Source organism: Brassica oleracea, chromosome C2 (assembly GCF_000695525.1).
Source record: "Brassica oleracea var. oleracea cultivar TO1000 chromosome C2, BOL, whole genome shotgun sequence".
In the NCBI taxonomy this organism is placed as follows: domain Eukaryota; kingdom Viridiplantae; phylum Streptophyta; class Magnoliopsida; order Brassicales; family Brassicaceae; genus Brassica; species Brassica oleracea.
This window is the reverse complement of record NC_027749.1, coordinates 50,528,231-50,543,478: the sequence shown is the minus strand read 5'-3', so window position 1 is coordinate 50,543,478 and position 15,248 is coordinate 50,528,231. Positions and strand designations below refer to the sequence as shown.

Genomic DNA, 15,248 nt, shown 5'->3' with positions numbered 1-15,248 from the left:
GTCTTCTAGCATTTCGCTCTCTCCATATACAATGAGCTAGAGTTTGAAAGGCATATCGAATGAGGAAGCTCTCTGTATTCATATTCCTTGTATGCGATAGCACATCAAGAATCTCAGACCATTCATAGGTGAATCTTTCTCTCATAATTCCACCCACCATATCCTTCCAAATCCTTTTTGAATATCGACAACTAAAGAACATATGCTGACTAGTTTCTTGCACTTCTTGGCATAGTACACAATTCCCATCCACTGTACTATTCCATGGCTGAATTCTGTCAGTAGTTTGCAGTCTATTCTTGATTGCAACCCATGCAAGAAAGGAGTATTTAGGCGTGGAGTGTGGGAACCAAATACCTTTGCTCCAGTCACATCGAGGTTGAGCTTGGCGCAAGCACAGCCATGTTGTCTTCGTGGAGAAACTCTTAAGAGTATTTATTATCAGACTTCCTCCATAATGGGATATCATCATCTTGATTCCCTCTTCTTTTAATAACTTCAATCTCGTCCTCAATCTCGTTCAACTCTTGCACTCTATGCCTCCTTCTTCGATGATGATTCAACACATCAAAAACAAAGTCATTTTCTCGAATCCCTAGATCAATACTCCCTCCATCTCGCAAAATATTTTCCAGGCAACCCAACCGAGACCAAGAGTCATACCAAAATGATGTATGTCTTCCATTGTTCACCTCCATTTTAAGGAACGACATCGCTAGCTCTCTTAACTTCAATAGCTTCTTCCACATCCAGGAGCCCGAAACTGTGCTACTTTTAATGGACCAGAACAAACCCTTGCGAATGAGATAGCATTGGATCCATTTTATCCAGAGAGATCTGCTTGAAATTATTCTCCAGATCAACTTCAAACATAATACTGTGTTGATTTCCTTGAGAGGTCTGAGTCCTAGGCCCCCTTCCTCTCTAGGAAGACATACATCTTTCCAACTCACCTTCGCTTTACTGGTCTTCAATTCCGGACCAGACCATAGAAAAGCGGAGCAAAGACTTTCAATTTCCTTCAAACAGCTACTCGGAAGGCGAAAAACAGAGAGCCAAAAGTTTGCTAAGCTTGTTATAACAGAACTGATGAGTTGTAGTCTTCCCCCATGAGATAAATAACGACCAGTCCACATTTTCATTTTACTTCTAACCTTCTCCACTAGTGGCATATAGTCATTCACCGTCATTCTTCTAGTTAGGAGGGGGAGCCCCAAGTATCGCACAGGCAACTGACCAGTAGCAAATGGAAATCGGGACAATATATCCTCTTCTTGCTCTTCTGATATCCTAGCTGTGTAAAGAGTTGATTTTTCTAGACTGATCTTGAGACCTGACATAGCTGCAAAGTCTTCAAAGATCTTCAGAATCTCCTCAATAGATCTTTTCTTCCCATCAGTAAAAACTAACAAATCGTCTGCGAAACATAAATGAGTCAGCAATATGTTTTAACATCTCGGGTGGTACCCAATTTGTTTCTTCTCAGCTGCTCTATCAATCATACGCGAGAGAACGTTCATACAGATGACGAAGAGGTAAGGTGATAATGCACAACCTTGCCTTAAACCCCTTTTGCTCTGAAAAAAAACCGCAAGCTCCCCATTCACTTGCACTGAAAAAGACGGAGTACACACGCATAACTCAATCCATCTAACAAACTGATCCGGAATATGCAGGGCTTTCAATGTGGTGAGCAAAAACGACCAGTTCACAGAATCAAAAGCTTTTGCAATGTCTATTTTCATGGCGCATCGAGAGGAAACATCATCCTTGTGATAATCCTTTACAATTTCAGTAGCCAGCAGAAGATTCTCAACCAACAACCTATCTTTAACGAAAGCAGACTGATTGTAAGTGATGCAATGCGGAAGAGTACCTTTTAGCATGTTTGCTAGTATCTTTGAAATGATCTTGTATAGTACATTACAGCAAGAGATTGGCCGGTAATCTTTCATCTCTTCTGCAGTAGCCTTCTTTGGAATTAGCGCTAGAATAGTTGTATTCAATCCCTTAAGCAGGAAGCCTTTACTGAAGAAAGAATGAACAGCCGTGGTGAAGTCTTTGCCAATGATACTCCAAGCGGCTTTAATCTTGATGTTACAATCCCATAAGATAGAAAAATTGAACGACATTGTTTATTTTGATAGATGTGGATATAATTTTTTTTCTAAATTTAGACAAAAACTTATCGGATCTATATTCATAATCTCCTCAGCCAAAAGATCATAGCAAGTATGAAGATCGTCTCATTCCACAACGGAAAAGTGTGAAAATGGACGAGAGTTGCGTAGTATGGTGGGTCAAATCTTCAGAGTCACGAAGATTTGTGTAGAGTTGGAACCTTCACATAGTGTAAAAAATTTGTACTATTAGACTATAATGTCTAAAAAAACATTCGGAGTTCGAAGGTCTTTTAAACAAGTTGATCGATGAAAATTACAATAGACATCATGAATCTATGAACAGAATGATTAGTGAACTTGACGGAGTCATACAAACCCACAGACAATCTCAAACTCTCCCAACCGCCCAACCAAACCTTCATGTGTGTGATTTGTATGAGATTCTATTAACTTATGCACATATGCCTTATTGGACCTACTCTCCCTCAAGTGTTTCCCTACCTACCACCTAATATAGACTTCTTAGAACATGTTTAATGGGAAGGTTCTTAGGGTGGGGGTTCTTAGCGGAATATAAGAACCTCACCGTAAGAATCTCTGGTTAAACATGCTCTTATCATCATCACAATTGATTTGCGCTGACACCATTCAGATCACACGGCGTATACATGCGTTTAAGAGTTTTCACTTATCTAATGGCACACGTTGTGTTTTTAACTTAAACACAGAAGATCCGTACTCTAGATCTTTGGAGTCTTTCTTCTACGAGCAACGAATGGGAGTTGGAGAAAACGACAAGCCGACCATTGATTAAAGTACGTCAGCCATCAACGTTAAGACACGTGAAGTGGGACCTGGTCCTAGCCACGTGGAATGCAAGTAGCGCATGAGAGAGATTAGGACACTGGCACGTAGGTCCCATGCGCAATCAACCGTAGTTTATTGGCTTTAACCACGCGACGGCACGACTCTCTCGTTCTTCCGTACAAATTTCCCGAAACTTTCTATTTCGCCATAGAAGAAAAAAAATATCCAAACCTAAGATTTTTCGAGCAGTTTTTAATTAATAGTTTACTATAAATGAATTAATATTTAATACTACGAAGTTTTATTATTTCAGTTACATAGTGTAAGCTGTGATGCGGAACATAGAGTTGCTTGCTTTTATTCGACTCTAAAGCTCGATATTATGAGTTTTCGGAGATAACATCTAATAAGACATCGAGTTTCCATATTGTTTATTCAAGATTTATCACAGCTTAAGGAAGAGCTAACATATCTACTCTCTAAAGCTGATCAGTGATCACACTCTTAAACGACTCACTTGAATTAAACAAAAGTACACACATATCAAAGAAGCAGTAGACAATGTCTCGTATGACCAATCAACATATAAATTTACTAGACACATCATTAGAGAGAAAAAATCCCAAAAACTTAAAATCTGATCAAATATAAAACGATATGTAAACCGAAGCCAAATTAAAACCATTCCACATAAATTTGCACTCTTAGGGTATTTCAACAAACTAAGAACCAAGAGGTAAATTTTATACTTATGAATAATTCACAAAAAGTCATATATTTATATAGTTAAATCCCGAATTTGACCCCGTAAAAATAAAATAACTTCATCAAACCTTACCTTATGTGTATATTTTGGGTTAAGAAGAAGAATAAGCTGTGAGAATTAAGGAAGATAGAGACCATTCTGATCATCTTGCTGGTCAGAGGACGACGTCCATTGACTTTGACTCCAGTATGAATGATCAACGGTACTCGTTAGATCAAAGAGTGTTTGATCATCTCCTCCGCCACTTCCCCAATCCAACGGTTCAAATCCCATATTAGGATCAACCTGAGCCGTTCGATCCCCAAACTGCTGCTGTACAGTATTACCTGCAAACTTTAGATGATCACCTATACACTGTTGATTCACGGAACTACCCCCGTATTCAAACGGAGTCGTTTCAATCGCCGCGGTAATACCGTTGATCTCGGAGAAAACTCCACCGTCCGATGAGCCCTGTCCGAACAACGTCGACCATACGACACCGTTTCCGTACTGTTTGATATTAGGCATATCCGTGCCCGTAAACCCCGAGGAAGCAAGCTTCACGGTGGCGGCGGTAGTGGAATTAGAGGCGGTAAGAGAAGAGCTCTCGCTGCTACTTGATTTCTCCTCGGCTTCTTGAGTCGGTTGTTTGTCGGCGGAGGACGGAGGCTGATCCTGCTTAGGCTTGGAACGTTTGGCTTTCCGGCAACCGCCTCCGACGGGAACTTTACGGAGGACGCCGCCTTTGGTCCAGTAACGACGGCAGTTCTTGCAAAAGTGTCGAGGCTGAGAGAGATTGTAGTTGTTGTAGTAACAAAACTTTGTGTTAAGAGAATTACAACGAGGACACTTGAGATGATGGTTAAGAATATTGTTCTGATGAGCTCTCATCCTCCGATCGCCACCTCCTCCCCCACCGTAAAACCTCCCTGTGCTTCCTCCTCCGCCGCCTCCGGTCGTCGAGTAATCATGAATATCTTGCATTTTCAAGTGAGAGGATAAAAAAATTTCTATAATCAGTTATTTTTTTTGTTTTACTTATTTTCTTGTTTAAGGAGAGATATAGAGAGGAAGTAAGCATGGGAAAGGTTTCTGAAACTCTGACGCACCATATCTTTCATATGTCTGAACAGGCAGTTTCTGTTCAAATTTCTATTTTGCCCCTCTGATATTTTGTATTTTACAATCTCTTCATGACTGTATTCATAAGTTAGTTTTGAGTCCAAAAAATTGGCCCCATAAAATTACATTTATATTATTAATCTCTTGGACTGATATATTTCGGTTTTGTTTTCTTATTTGTTCATAAGAGTCGCATCGAAGGTCCAATGATTGATAAATTAGTGCTTGTACATCTATTATTTTCACATCAAATCTCAAATTTTCAACAGAATATTAATGCAATTTTGGGATATATGTATATTTTCTTGATATGTTCAGTTGTACAAATTATTTTTCTAACTACGACATATTGTAAGTTGAATAGTTTACTACGCTTTCGTATGATACAAACTACATTGTTTTTCTTTTTGAGAACTATGAACAACAAACTACATTGATTTTTTTAATACTTATATATTTATTCAGCCTGAAACCCAGGAATTCAGAACCGATAAAAATTTGATTTAAATAAAATTTCTTATATCAATCTTTTACATTTCTAGTTTCGTTTACCTTTTAGTCCCGGCACATTCCAGTAATCAATTTGTTTTTAGAAAACAGTTGTTATTCTCAACCTTAGACGGGATCCTTTCCCTAGTTACATTGTTACTAGATCCTTTTTTTTTTTGTTATGGAGAAGATATGACCTGTGAGGCTGTGAGACGTTAATACCTTACAACGAACGTAATGAGATAGTACTGTATTTTAAGCAAACGATTATAAATAAAGAATCAACTATCTTTCTTGAAATCTTTAGAAACAGTGCAAAACAGTAAAATTATAATTCTTTAAAATTTTAATTATATACTAATTAATGTGTAATCTCAGGTCCAATGTTTCTCTTTATTTTTAAATCGATAAGTGATCTCGTATAATGGTTAGTAGGTGAATATGAAATGCAATAGGTTGACTGGCGACACAAATTAATTTTAATCTATAATGCGTCTGAGACATAGTCCACGGACGATATATATAGATGATAGATCGCACTCATGCTATTATCATTTCTTATGTGGATACACAATCCCACGTGAGGTTTAAACTTGGAATTAGATCATTACATATGAAATTTATTTTGCGTATAGAACTCAAGCTCTAACTTAAAGTCACTTTTAAAATATTTTTGGTAGAGTAAAAAGTAGTTTTCAACGAGTTCGCTAACATTAGCCCACTTATAAAAAAAAAAAAGTTACTCTGATTTAGAGTAAATCTTTTTGTCTTCTTATATTTATAGAGTAAAGTTTTTTTCTAGATTAAGAGTGTGACCGGTGAATTTTAGAATAACTGAAAGTAACTCAACTAGAGTAAATAGAAGGAAAAATGTAGAGTAATAAAAATAAATAAAAAATCGAACATAATTTATTTCTCACTTCAAAGGCAGTGAAAGAATAAAGTGACTGGCTTAAAAGAGATAAAAGTTACTTTCACTTGATTGACAAATATTTTCAGTCAGACCCTTAAAAGTTTACTTTGAAATTTACTTCTTCTCTTATTTGTTTTAGCTCATTTTCTCCATTTTTATTCTTCTTAGTTGCCCTACTTTTATCAATCACACTCGAAATATAACATAAATAGGTGCTATCACGAGAAGCTTCTTTTTGAATTTGAAGTCACGGTATAGCTTATGATGAATAGCCTTGCATTGTTTTCACTTTTCAGAGACTTTTGTATTGTGAGTTAAATGGAGACCATCTGTAAAAAGGTAAAAATCCGTTGCTTCAATACAAGAAGGGTAACATATAACTTATAATAGCGTCTGACGTTAATTATTGGGCAATTTAGCTGGAAAACCATTAATCGAAAGATAATTAGGAAATCATGCAAAAAAATAAGTTAATTAGGTACTCAGAAAAAAAGGCACCAAAGCCAAGTTACCATCTTGTCCCCTAGTGATGTCGTTCGTGTAAAGTAGAAAGCGACGTTTGTGTTTACCAATATTCCAATTTGTAAGTCAAATTCAAAACTCACAAAGGGGCGCGTGAATTACACATGGAAGTAGTTGCCCTGTAAATAAATTTATGAGTATATTTATACGTTTTGATCCTTGAGTTGACCAAAAGAAAATTATACGGTTTAATCCTATAGCTGGGTGTTTATAGTATATTTTTGCTATCACAAAAATTATTTTAAGTTTCGGGTTCGGGTTTTTAGATATTAAATTTCAGAGTAAAATTTAGATTTTCAAAAATATAATTTAGATAATTGAATAAAATTTATGATATTTTTCGTCAAGGGCTGGTATCTATTCGGGTTAAGTTTGGATCTATTCAAGTTTTGAGTTTTTAAATCAGTTTGGATATTTAATTATTTTCGGTTTGGATTTGATATTACTTTTTGGATCGGATTCGGTTCGATTCTTCGGATTCTGGTTTTTTGCCCTACCACATTCGTGTCTTCGGATCATATTTTAAATAAAATTTCAGGTATGTTTTCAGGTGTTTGAATATTTTTGAATTTTTCTGGATTTCACGTATTTTTGGGATTTTCTTGTCATTTTGGATTCAAATTACCCGAACTGATCCAAAACCACTATGAACAAAAAATAGCAAGTATTAACAGTTCCTAGACAACTAGATTTGACAGGATCCGAACCGAACACAAATCAGTAAATTGTAATGTGTTTTTATTATGAATTGTACGTTCATCACTAAAATGATAACCAATAAAAATTTTCAAGTCATATTATGTTTATAAGAAATTAAAAATAATCAAAAAATCAATTAAAAAAGGAAAACAAATATTGACGTTGTTAACGTGATTAACAAAATACTAAACTCCAGAATCTAAATCCTAAGGGGGTGAACTCTAAACCCTAAACCATAAAACCTAAACCCTAGGGATTAGAACTTAGTTGATGGCGTTAACGACGTCAAAATTTTTTTCTTTCTTTTTCTTGGTAAGTAATACTATTTTCTAAAGTTTTTACTTTTGTTATAAATAGAATTTGACTTGATAAATTTTTATTGGCTATCATTTTAGTGAATGCACGTGTTCGTCTCGAGGGTGAACAGAAGAAAAAAATAATTATAATTATTCTATTGAATCCAAATATCTAAAACCTAGAGAATCTGGACCTAACAAGACCGACACAAACTTGACTCGAAGATCTGAATGCTGAAATTTAATATTCCCTCCGTTCTCAAAAAAAAATTATAGAGTATTCATGCATATTAAAAATATAATAAATGTTTATAATTAAATTTATTATTTATTTTACTATACATTTTTTTAATAAATATCAACCAATACTATTTAACAATTCAAATATTTTCAATTAATATTTATTAAAATTATACAACTTTTCAATATTAATTACTAAAAATACTTTATTTTTTTAGAAAATCTATCGTTTTGGAACAAAAATAAATCTAAAAGTTCTATTTTTGCCAAAGGAGGGAGTATTAATCATATCTGGCCTCATTAGCACGAGATCTCTAATGTCGTCATTTTAATATTTAATCATTTAAAAAAAACTCTGTAGATTAGAAGCTCCGATAAAATCGTGTCCTCTAGATTCAGATTAACATCAAAGGCGTTATAACATCGGTGATGAATGAGGCTTTTATTCAGAGGAGAAAGAGAGAAGCATGAAAGATAATTAAAAGAAAATATGATGTCATATCTCCAGCTATATAGGTTCTGCACATGTCGGAAGTATACTAGAGATAGGGGCAAATATTGGGATTATGATTTTGTCAACAGTGCATATGCCAGTAAGCTAAATAATGTTTGAAACATAGATATCGGGTGCAGTTGCCCTTAATTATTTCATTCCAAAATGGTCCGTTACAACTTACAGCCTATGTATGTACATAAATATTTTAGCACCCCCAATATGTCATATGTCTAAACAACTGTTTTTCAGTCTTTACCGTGTGAATTTTTAGTTTTTTGTACTAACAGTCAAACTCACTACTTCACCAAATCTAGCTATAATTAACATGTTCACTGGTACAAAATAGATATAAGGTGTTTTTTGGTTGGTTGCATATATAACAAATCTACACTAATACTAGTGGGCCAATATTTTTTTCGTATATATTGGGAATGATCTTGGCGTTTGATAAGGATAATAAGACACGCGGGAGGGTTGAGAACGGGAAGAATTGGATTGTCGACTTGTCGGCCACCCCGCTTTATCTGCTGATTCAAGAGCTATGTGGCTTGTTCCAGTGGTTCATATTCAGCCACATCACTGTATTCTTCTACCATTACAAAACTATTAGGGCATTAGAATGTAGAGTATGTGTACAAGTCTGGTACTTGCAATCGGCAATCACAACTATTTTTGTTTGTTCTATCTTTTATATCTACCGTCCATAATTTTGAACTTTTAGGTATTTGAGTTAAGCCTAGATAAATATTAATTATTATTTGTAATAAAAAGTTTTTTTATCAAAAGTTTTTTTTATTAGATTTTTCAAAATAAATTCAAGTGTTAATACAAATTAGTAATTTGAAAATCTCATAGTATCAAAATTTTATATTAATTACTCATTATTTTATCCAAATTAGTCATTCAACTAATTTGGAGGATAAACTGTTTGATTTAACTTATTAATTTGTATCAGATATATCGTTCACATTAAAAATCTATGACTGAGATATGAAATATACATTGGGTTGAAATATATCATGGTTTCATACTGTGAACATTTGAACGATGTACGAATATTTCCAGAAATTATGAAATTGACCCGTATTCTAGTGGAAAGAACAAATAGGACCACTAATGCAGAACGAGAACTGCAAGCACGTCTATAGTGAGATGTTATCGAGTGGTCATCGCTCATATGTCAAGTATGCTGTTAGTTTTGTTATTACTAGCGTTGGCGATGCAAAACGCATATATGAGCAATATACAGCAATGAACCTTCGGTTTTTAGTCTTTGTTTTGTTATTGTTAAAAGACAATGATGAGTAATAACAATGAACTATATATATATATACGTGTCAAATGCACTAAATTAATCCCACAGATCCTCTCTCTTCTCTCTACCTATCAGCCTTCAACCTCCTTGCTTTGCCGTGCAGCTCCGGCGTCCGATGGTCTCTTGGGCCGGCGCCGGAAGCGTCTCTTTCTCCCCTTATCTTGATTTCTCTTTGCATCTTCCATCTCTCCTTCTTCTCTCCCGATATGTCTCTGTCTCTGGTGGGTCCAGCATGTTTAGCTCCATTTGAAAGGTTGGGGTTCCGGCGGCGTTCTACTCTGGAGCAGCAACGAGGGTTTGTAGGTGTTGAGGCGGAAGGTGTCGGCTTTTTAGGGTTTCAGAGGATGAAAATTTTCAGATCTGGCGAAATTTTCGCCCTTTCACTCCTCTGAGATAGCAACATATGGTGGAAGAGAGTAGCCGTAGCTCAGATCCGGCGGTGAGCAGTGGTTTGGGGTTTCTCCGGCTTGTTTCGGTGGGGATCCTAGCTTGGTGTCTCGATCTGAGTCACGGTGACTTTGGGTTCTCTGGATCTAGCTGTTCTAGGGTGTCTTGGGGCAGCGGCCGTTGATTCCAGTGTCTCAGTTTGTTCCGGAGGGTCTCTTTTCCTTGGAGATGCGTCCAGTGTAAGGTTACTGTTGTGTGGTGGTACCATGTCTCTGGGTCTTGCGCTTGAAGGTCTCGGAGCTCTCGTTGGAGCAGTCGTCTATGGCTGTTTCCATTCGATTCCTCCGTCCTTCCTTACTGCTCCTTTCCTCGATCGGGTTTCGTTGGCCAGTCATCTCAGCATCAAAGGCGTCTTGTTTGTCTGAGATTTTTAGCTCTGTGTCTCAATGTCTTTGGCTCTGATTGTCACCGGAGCTTTATCTATGCAAGTTCAATGCTTCTGTTCTTCGGTTCTCGACGGCAGCGAATGGCGAGAGTGCTTGGTGGGTCGAGGTGGTCTACGGCTTCTAGGTGCTTGTCGGTGACTCCATTTGTGGGGTGTGGCATATCCCAGTACCAACTATGGTCTCTTGAGCTTGTTGGTAGTGTCCCCCTTTGTCCTTGTGCAGGTATTGAGCTAATATGGTCATCGGGGTGGTTGTTTTTTCGAACCCGTGTTTTTGCTCGACGATTGTGGCTCCTCAACGGCTCCCAATCATCATGTTCTTTTCAAATAAACCTCGGTTTGTCTGTGTGGGAATACTTAATAACAGGTGCACCTGTCTGTCCGTGAAGGCCGCAAGCTAGGAGGTCCTTGCAAGCTATTCTTGACAAATCCGATCTTTAAGAACTGTTCATCGGGCAAGTCAATTTCTACCGGGCTCAGTTCTCGTTATCACTGCGGGTTCGATTTTGCGGTAAGTGTGTTCCGATTTGGTTGTATCCTTTGCTTATTAGCTGTTGTGTTGGTAGTTAGTCCCTGTATAGTTATGCATGAGTCTCTGTTTAGTTTTATTTCTGTTGTTCTACCTCTTGTGTCCTCTGTACCTCTGTCAAAAACTGAAAATTGGTAATGAATTTTAACATTTTACTAAAAAAAAAAAAAAATCTATATATACGTGTGTAACCACAAAAGCGTAGTAGAGTGATATGACAGAAAGCACCTCAAGTTTGAAACTTACCAAACTCAAATTTATATGTTTGTGTGGTTAGACGATATGAATATCTAATACACATTGTAAATAACTCGATCTGTTTGGCGTCGGTGGACATGTTTTCATGAGATTAGTCGATTGGATCTAGGCTCGCGCCGAACACCCCAAAATATATAAAAAATTATATATATGTGTGTATGCTAAATTATCTATTTTGTTACGACTTGTGAGTTGTAAATAACATCAAACATAGGTAATAACTAATTCATATAGTTATTACCCTAGTTTTTTCAATTAATCGTTATTTCCACGATGAAAACGGTAATGTTCAAATTAGTTAAAACTTAAAACCATAATTTTTGTAAAGCATTTAAACCTTCGTTATTTTTTTTTGCTGAAATGTGTAATCGAACCAATGAGCATGATTTCATTATAAATATCTAACGTTATCGTCGTAATATATGGTCAAAATAACAACCTTAAAACAAACGTAGTATACCATATGTCGATATTGTCTCACAAACTCAACATCAAAATGAACAGTCGTCTAATGCCATACACTCATCGCAATAAAATGTCATTCATCCTTCGCCTGACTGTTAAATAAGTAATAAACTTGATGATATGAAAACATTTACGGAAAATTTGGAAAAATTCACTTTTAAATAAAATTATATTTTGAAAACTACGCCATTTTTTTATTTTTTTTGAAAGCTACACTTATTCATAATTGAAATTACTAAACTGTCCAAATTTAATGTTTATATTATCCATATCTAATTTGATATTTTATATTAGAACAGAAATACATGTTTAAAAGGAAAAATAAAAAAAAATTACTAATTGATCAACCACATTTTTGTTCATAGAATAGAACTTAAAAAAAAAAAAATTGTCGATCACTTTACCAAATAAATGATCTCCTATTCTAAGGATTTTTGCTTCTTTTCATACACACATTAAACCATCCAAACAAATTGCTAATCTTTAATCTAACAAAAAAACAACAACAATCCTGACCATTATTTTAAGAAGTAAAAGAGTGTATCATCTAGAAAAGAAATGATATTCTGTGAACTTTGTTCACATGGAGTACAGAGGAACTCTTATATATAATTTGACGTATTTTTATCATTTTGAAAGTGTTTAAATTATCTGTTTTTATATATTTTTGTTCCGTTTTTGGTATTGTGCACCCCAACTATAAATGATTATAGGTCCGCCACTGTTTCTAATCATCATGAAATAAGGCTCTGAACAACTAATCAAACAAAGGTAGTGTATTTATATGTAAAATCATTACTATTATAACGACAAAATGTCAAACGTTCTATGTGATTTGTATCTAATCAAATTATTTTATTTCTCTAGTCCGGTTTAATGGGATAGGACGACGAACACCATTGGCACACAGGAGTTCTTCGCTACTAGCTTAGTAATTTCACAATCCATATACACACCTACAAAACAGTTACCGTCTTACCGTCATACATACAGAGCTATTTTATTTAATACAATAAATTCCTAAATTTGACACTAGCAGTCTAGCGTATACATTTATGGGTATTTTGTTAAGCACTGAAAGCTATAAGAAAATCTGTTAAAATGTGTAAAAATGGAAATATCAATAACCTATTTTGAGACACTACACTCCAATACATATGAAGTGTTTGTTTGTCAATGAATTGAGTGGGAAGGTCACTATCGAGATCTCGATTCTCAAGGTCCAGTCGTCGGTTGAGATTGAAACTCTTCTACAAGCCCATGGGTCCCAACTAGTTCAAGACATCTGTCACGCAATTCATTGGCCCACACGGCCCATCTCCCGTCAACGTCTCACAGCTCTCTTTTTTCGTACTTCCATTAATTATACATACCCCACACAGATGAGACTGACATCCACTCATACATATACATACACTGCCTGCAGTAAAGATTTGTGTGTGCGTGTATGCATCTCTTGGCAAGGAGAGAACATTATGGACTGGCTAAAAGATTCGTTATAAAGACAGTGGTCAGAGTTGTACCGCACAGCCACAAGTAATCGTCCAGGCTGACCTTATTTCGATTTATTATATCAGAAGCTATGACAAATGTATTATTAGGTTTTGTCAAAAACCAGTTATTATGAAGATATGTCTAAATCTAATTATGCAAGAATTAGAAACACTAACCATCATGCATTATACTGGCTAGTCACAGTATATTACTGTTTTGTAGAGTATTTCACTCCTTGACCCTTCACCTTGTGACGACGTTGATTATGACATGACAATGACAAGTGAGACAACAACTAACAAGAGCTTAGATATTTTCACGTCATATTACATGGGCCTTAATCATCAGCATCAAGGCCCACTCTAAATGATAAAATATTTACTCCGAGTCTTGTTTTGGTCTTTTGAATATTGTTTCACCATGTACAGTTTTGATCTTTTGAATCTTGTTTTTGTCTTTCTCAGTGAATGAATGCGAGGAGAGAACAACAATAGATGGTGAAACCATTCTGTCGAGCAAGTAAGCTTTAGATTGTGTTGTAATTATGGAACAATGCTCTTGTTTTTGTTGGTTTAATTGGCTATAACTTTCAGGTGGCCTTGCACGTGTTTCTGTGCAGACCCGTGCCTTGATTAAGAAGATGAAGAAGAAGAGTTTAAAAAAAAAAAAAAAAAATTATATAGTTGTAAAAAAAAAAAAAAAAAAAAGAAGAAGAAGAAGAGTTGATGTAGGCAAGAAACCATAAGTAACAGTGTTAAGTTGATATGCTTCATAGACCAAGAATGTGATGTGATTACACAGTTTCTACTGCATTGCTTCTTTTTTTTCTACTGCATTGTTGTTATTTATTATATACAGATATGCAAACAATTGCTAGTGTAGTAGTCACATTACATATACGAGTCAATCATAGTATTACTATTACTACTGCCTTTAGCATACCAAGAACATGAAACTTTTCTTTTTACCTACCAAAGAAAGCATTGGTCCGGTTCAATGTCTCTCCTCTGAGATGATTCACAACCCGGTCATTGATGCTGCCATCCATTCTCATGGGTATTTGCATTTCCGCCATGAGAAGCTGAAAGGAAGAGACTTTCTCCTTCAGCTGTGAGTTCTCTTGTAGTATCTGGTGGTTGCTTTCAAGCAAATGGATGACTTTCTCAGACAAGTTATGATTCAATATCATGAGCTGTTCCACCTGTTGCTGCAGCTCTTGGATTTGCTTCTTTGTCCGCATACGTGACCTCCTTGCAGATTCTCGGTTTGAGACCATTCTTCTCGCCCTTCTTTCGAGACCCTCGTTGTGGTAAATGGTTGGGTTTAAGTGAGAGCGATTGTTGTTGTTGTGAGTTGATGAGTTTGGTGGTAAGGACTGTAGTGAGACATGGAAGTTAGCGTTTGGTAGGAATGCTGAGTTGAAATGATCGCCTTGTGGCGACATTCCTTCAAGAATATCGAAACAGTGATGGGAGCGATGGACACTAGACTCCATTTAGGGTTTTAGATGTCTAACATTGAAGATGGTTTCTCTTTAATGCAGGAAGCACAAATTAAACACCAAAAGAGAGAGAGAAAGATAGGAGAGATACGAAGATTAGTAGGCTTAAACTTAAGATGTTGGATGCTATTTAATGAATGACAAATTTATTTCTGTGAAGACACCATTTGAATCTCTCCACTAACTTATCTTCAGTGATACTTTTTGGAAAAAAATCACTAATTTCAACATCTTTGTCAATGTTTAACATCTTTTGTGGTTTATTGTTTCTTAGGATAGTTTAGTTTTAATGTCTTTAATCTTTATTTGCCATGAGTTTACCATTAACAAACATGCGTAGTTTTCAGATGGTGACACGTACCCACCGTTTGATTCTTGAAATACCATACGTGAAATTGT

At 35.9% G+C, this 15,248-nt stretch overlaps 2 protein-coding genes across 2 annotated transcripts; both read right to left on the bottom strand.

Annotated features, from left to right (window-relative positions):
• Window positions 1–3,450: 3,450 nt before the first annotated feature.
• LOC106324903 (dof zinc finger protein DOF5.4-like) lies at window positions 3,451–4,777 on the bottom strand. Its single transcript, XM_013762906.1, has one exon. It carries the CDS (start codon window positions 4,660–4,662, stop codon window positions 3,814–3,816), a length of 849 nt encoding a protein of 282 aa, XP_013618360.1. The 5' UTR covers window positions 4,663–4,777; the 3' UTR covers window positions 3,451–3,813.
• A 9,535-nt stretch (window positions 4,778–14,312) lies between these two features.
• On the bottom strand, window positions 14,313–14,928 carry LOC106324532 (basic leucine zipper 43-like). The gene has a single exon (XM_013762487.1). It carries the CDS (start codon window positions 14,841–14,843, stop codon window positions 14,313–14,315), a length of 531 nt encoding a protein of 176 aa, XP_013617941.1. The 5' UTR covers window positions 14,844–14,928.
• Between the last annotated feature and the right edge of the window lie 320 nt (window positions 14,929–15,248).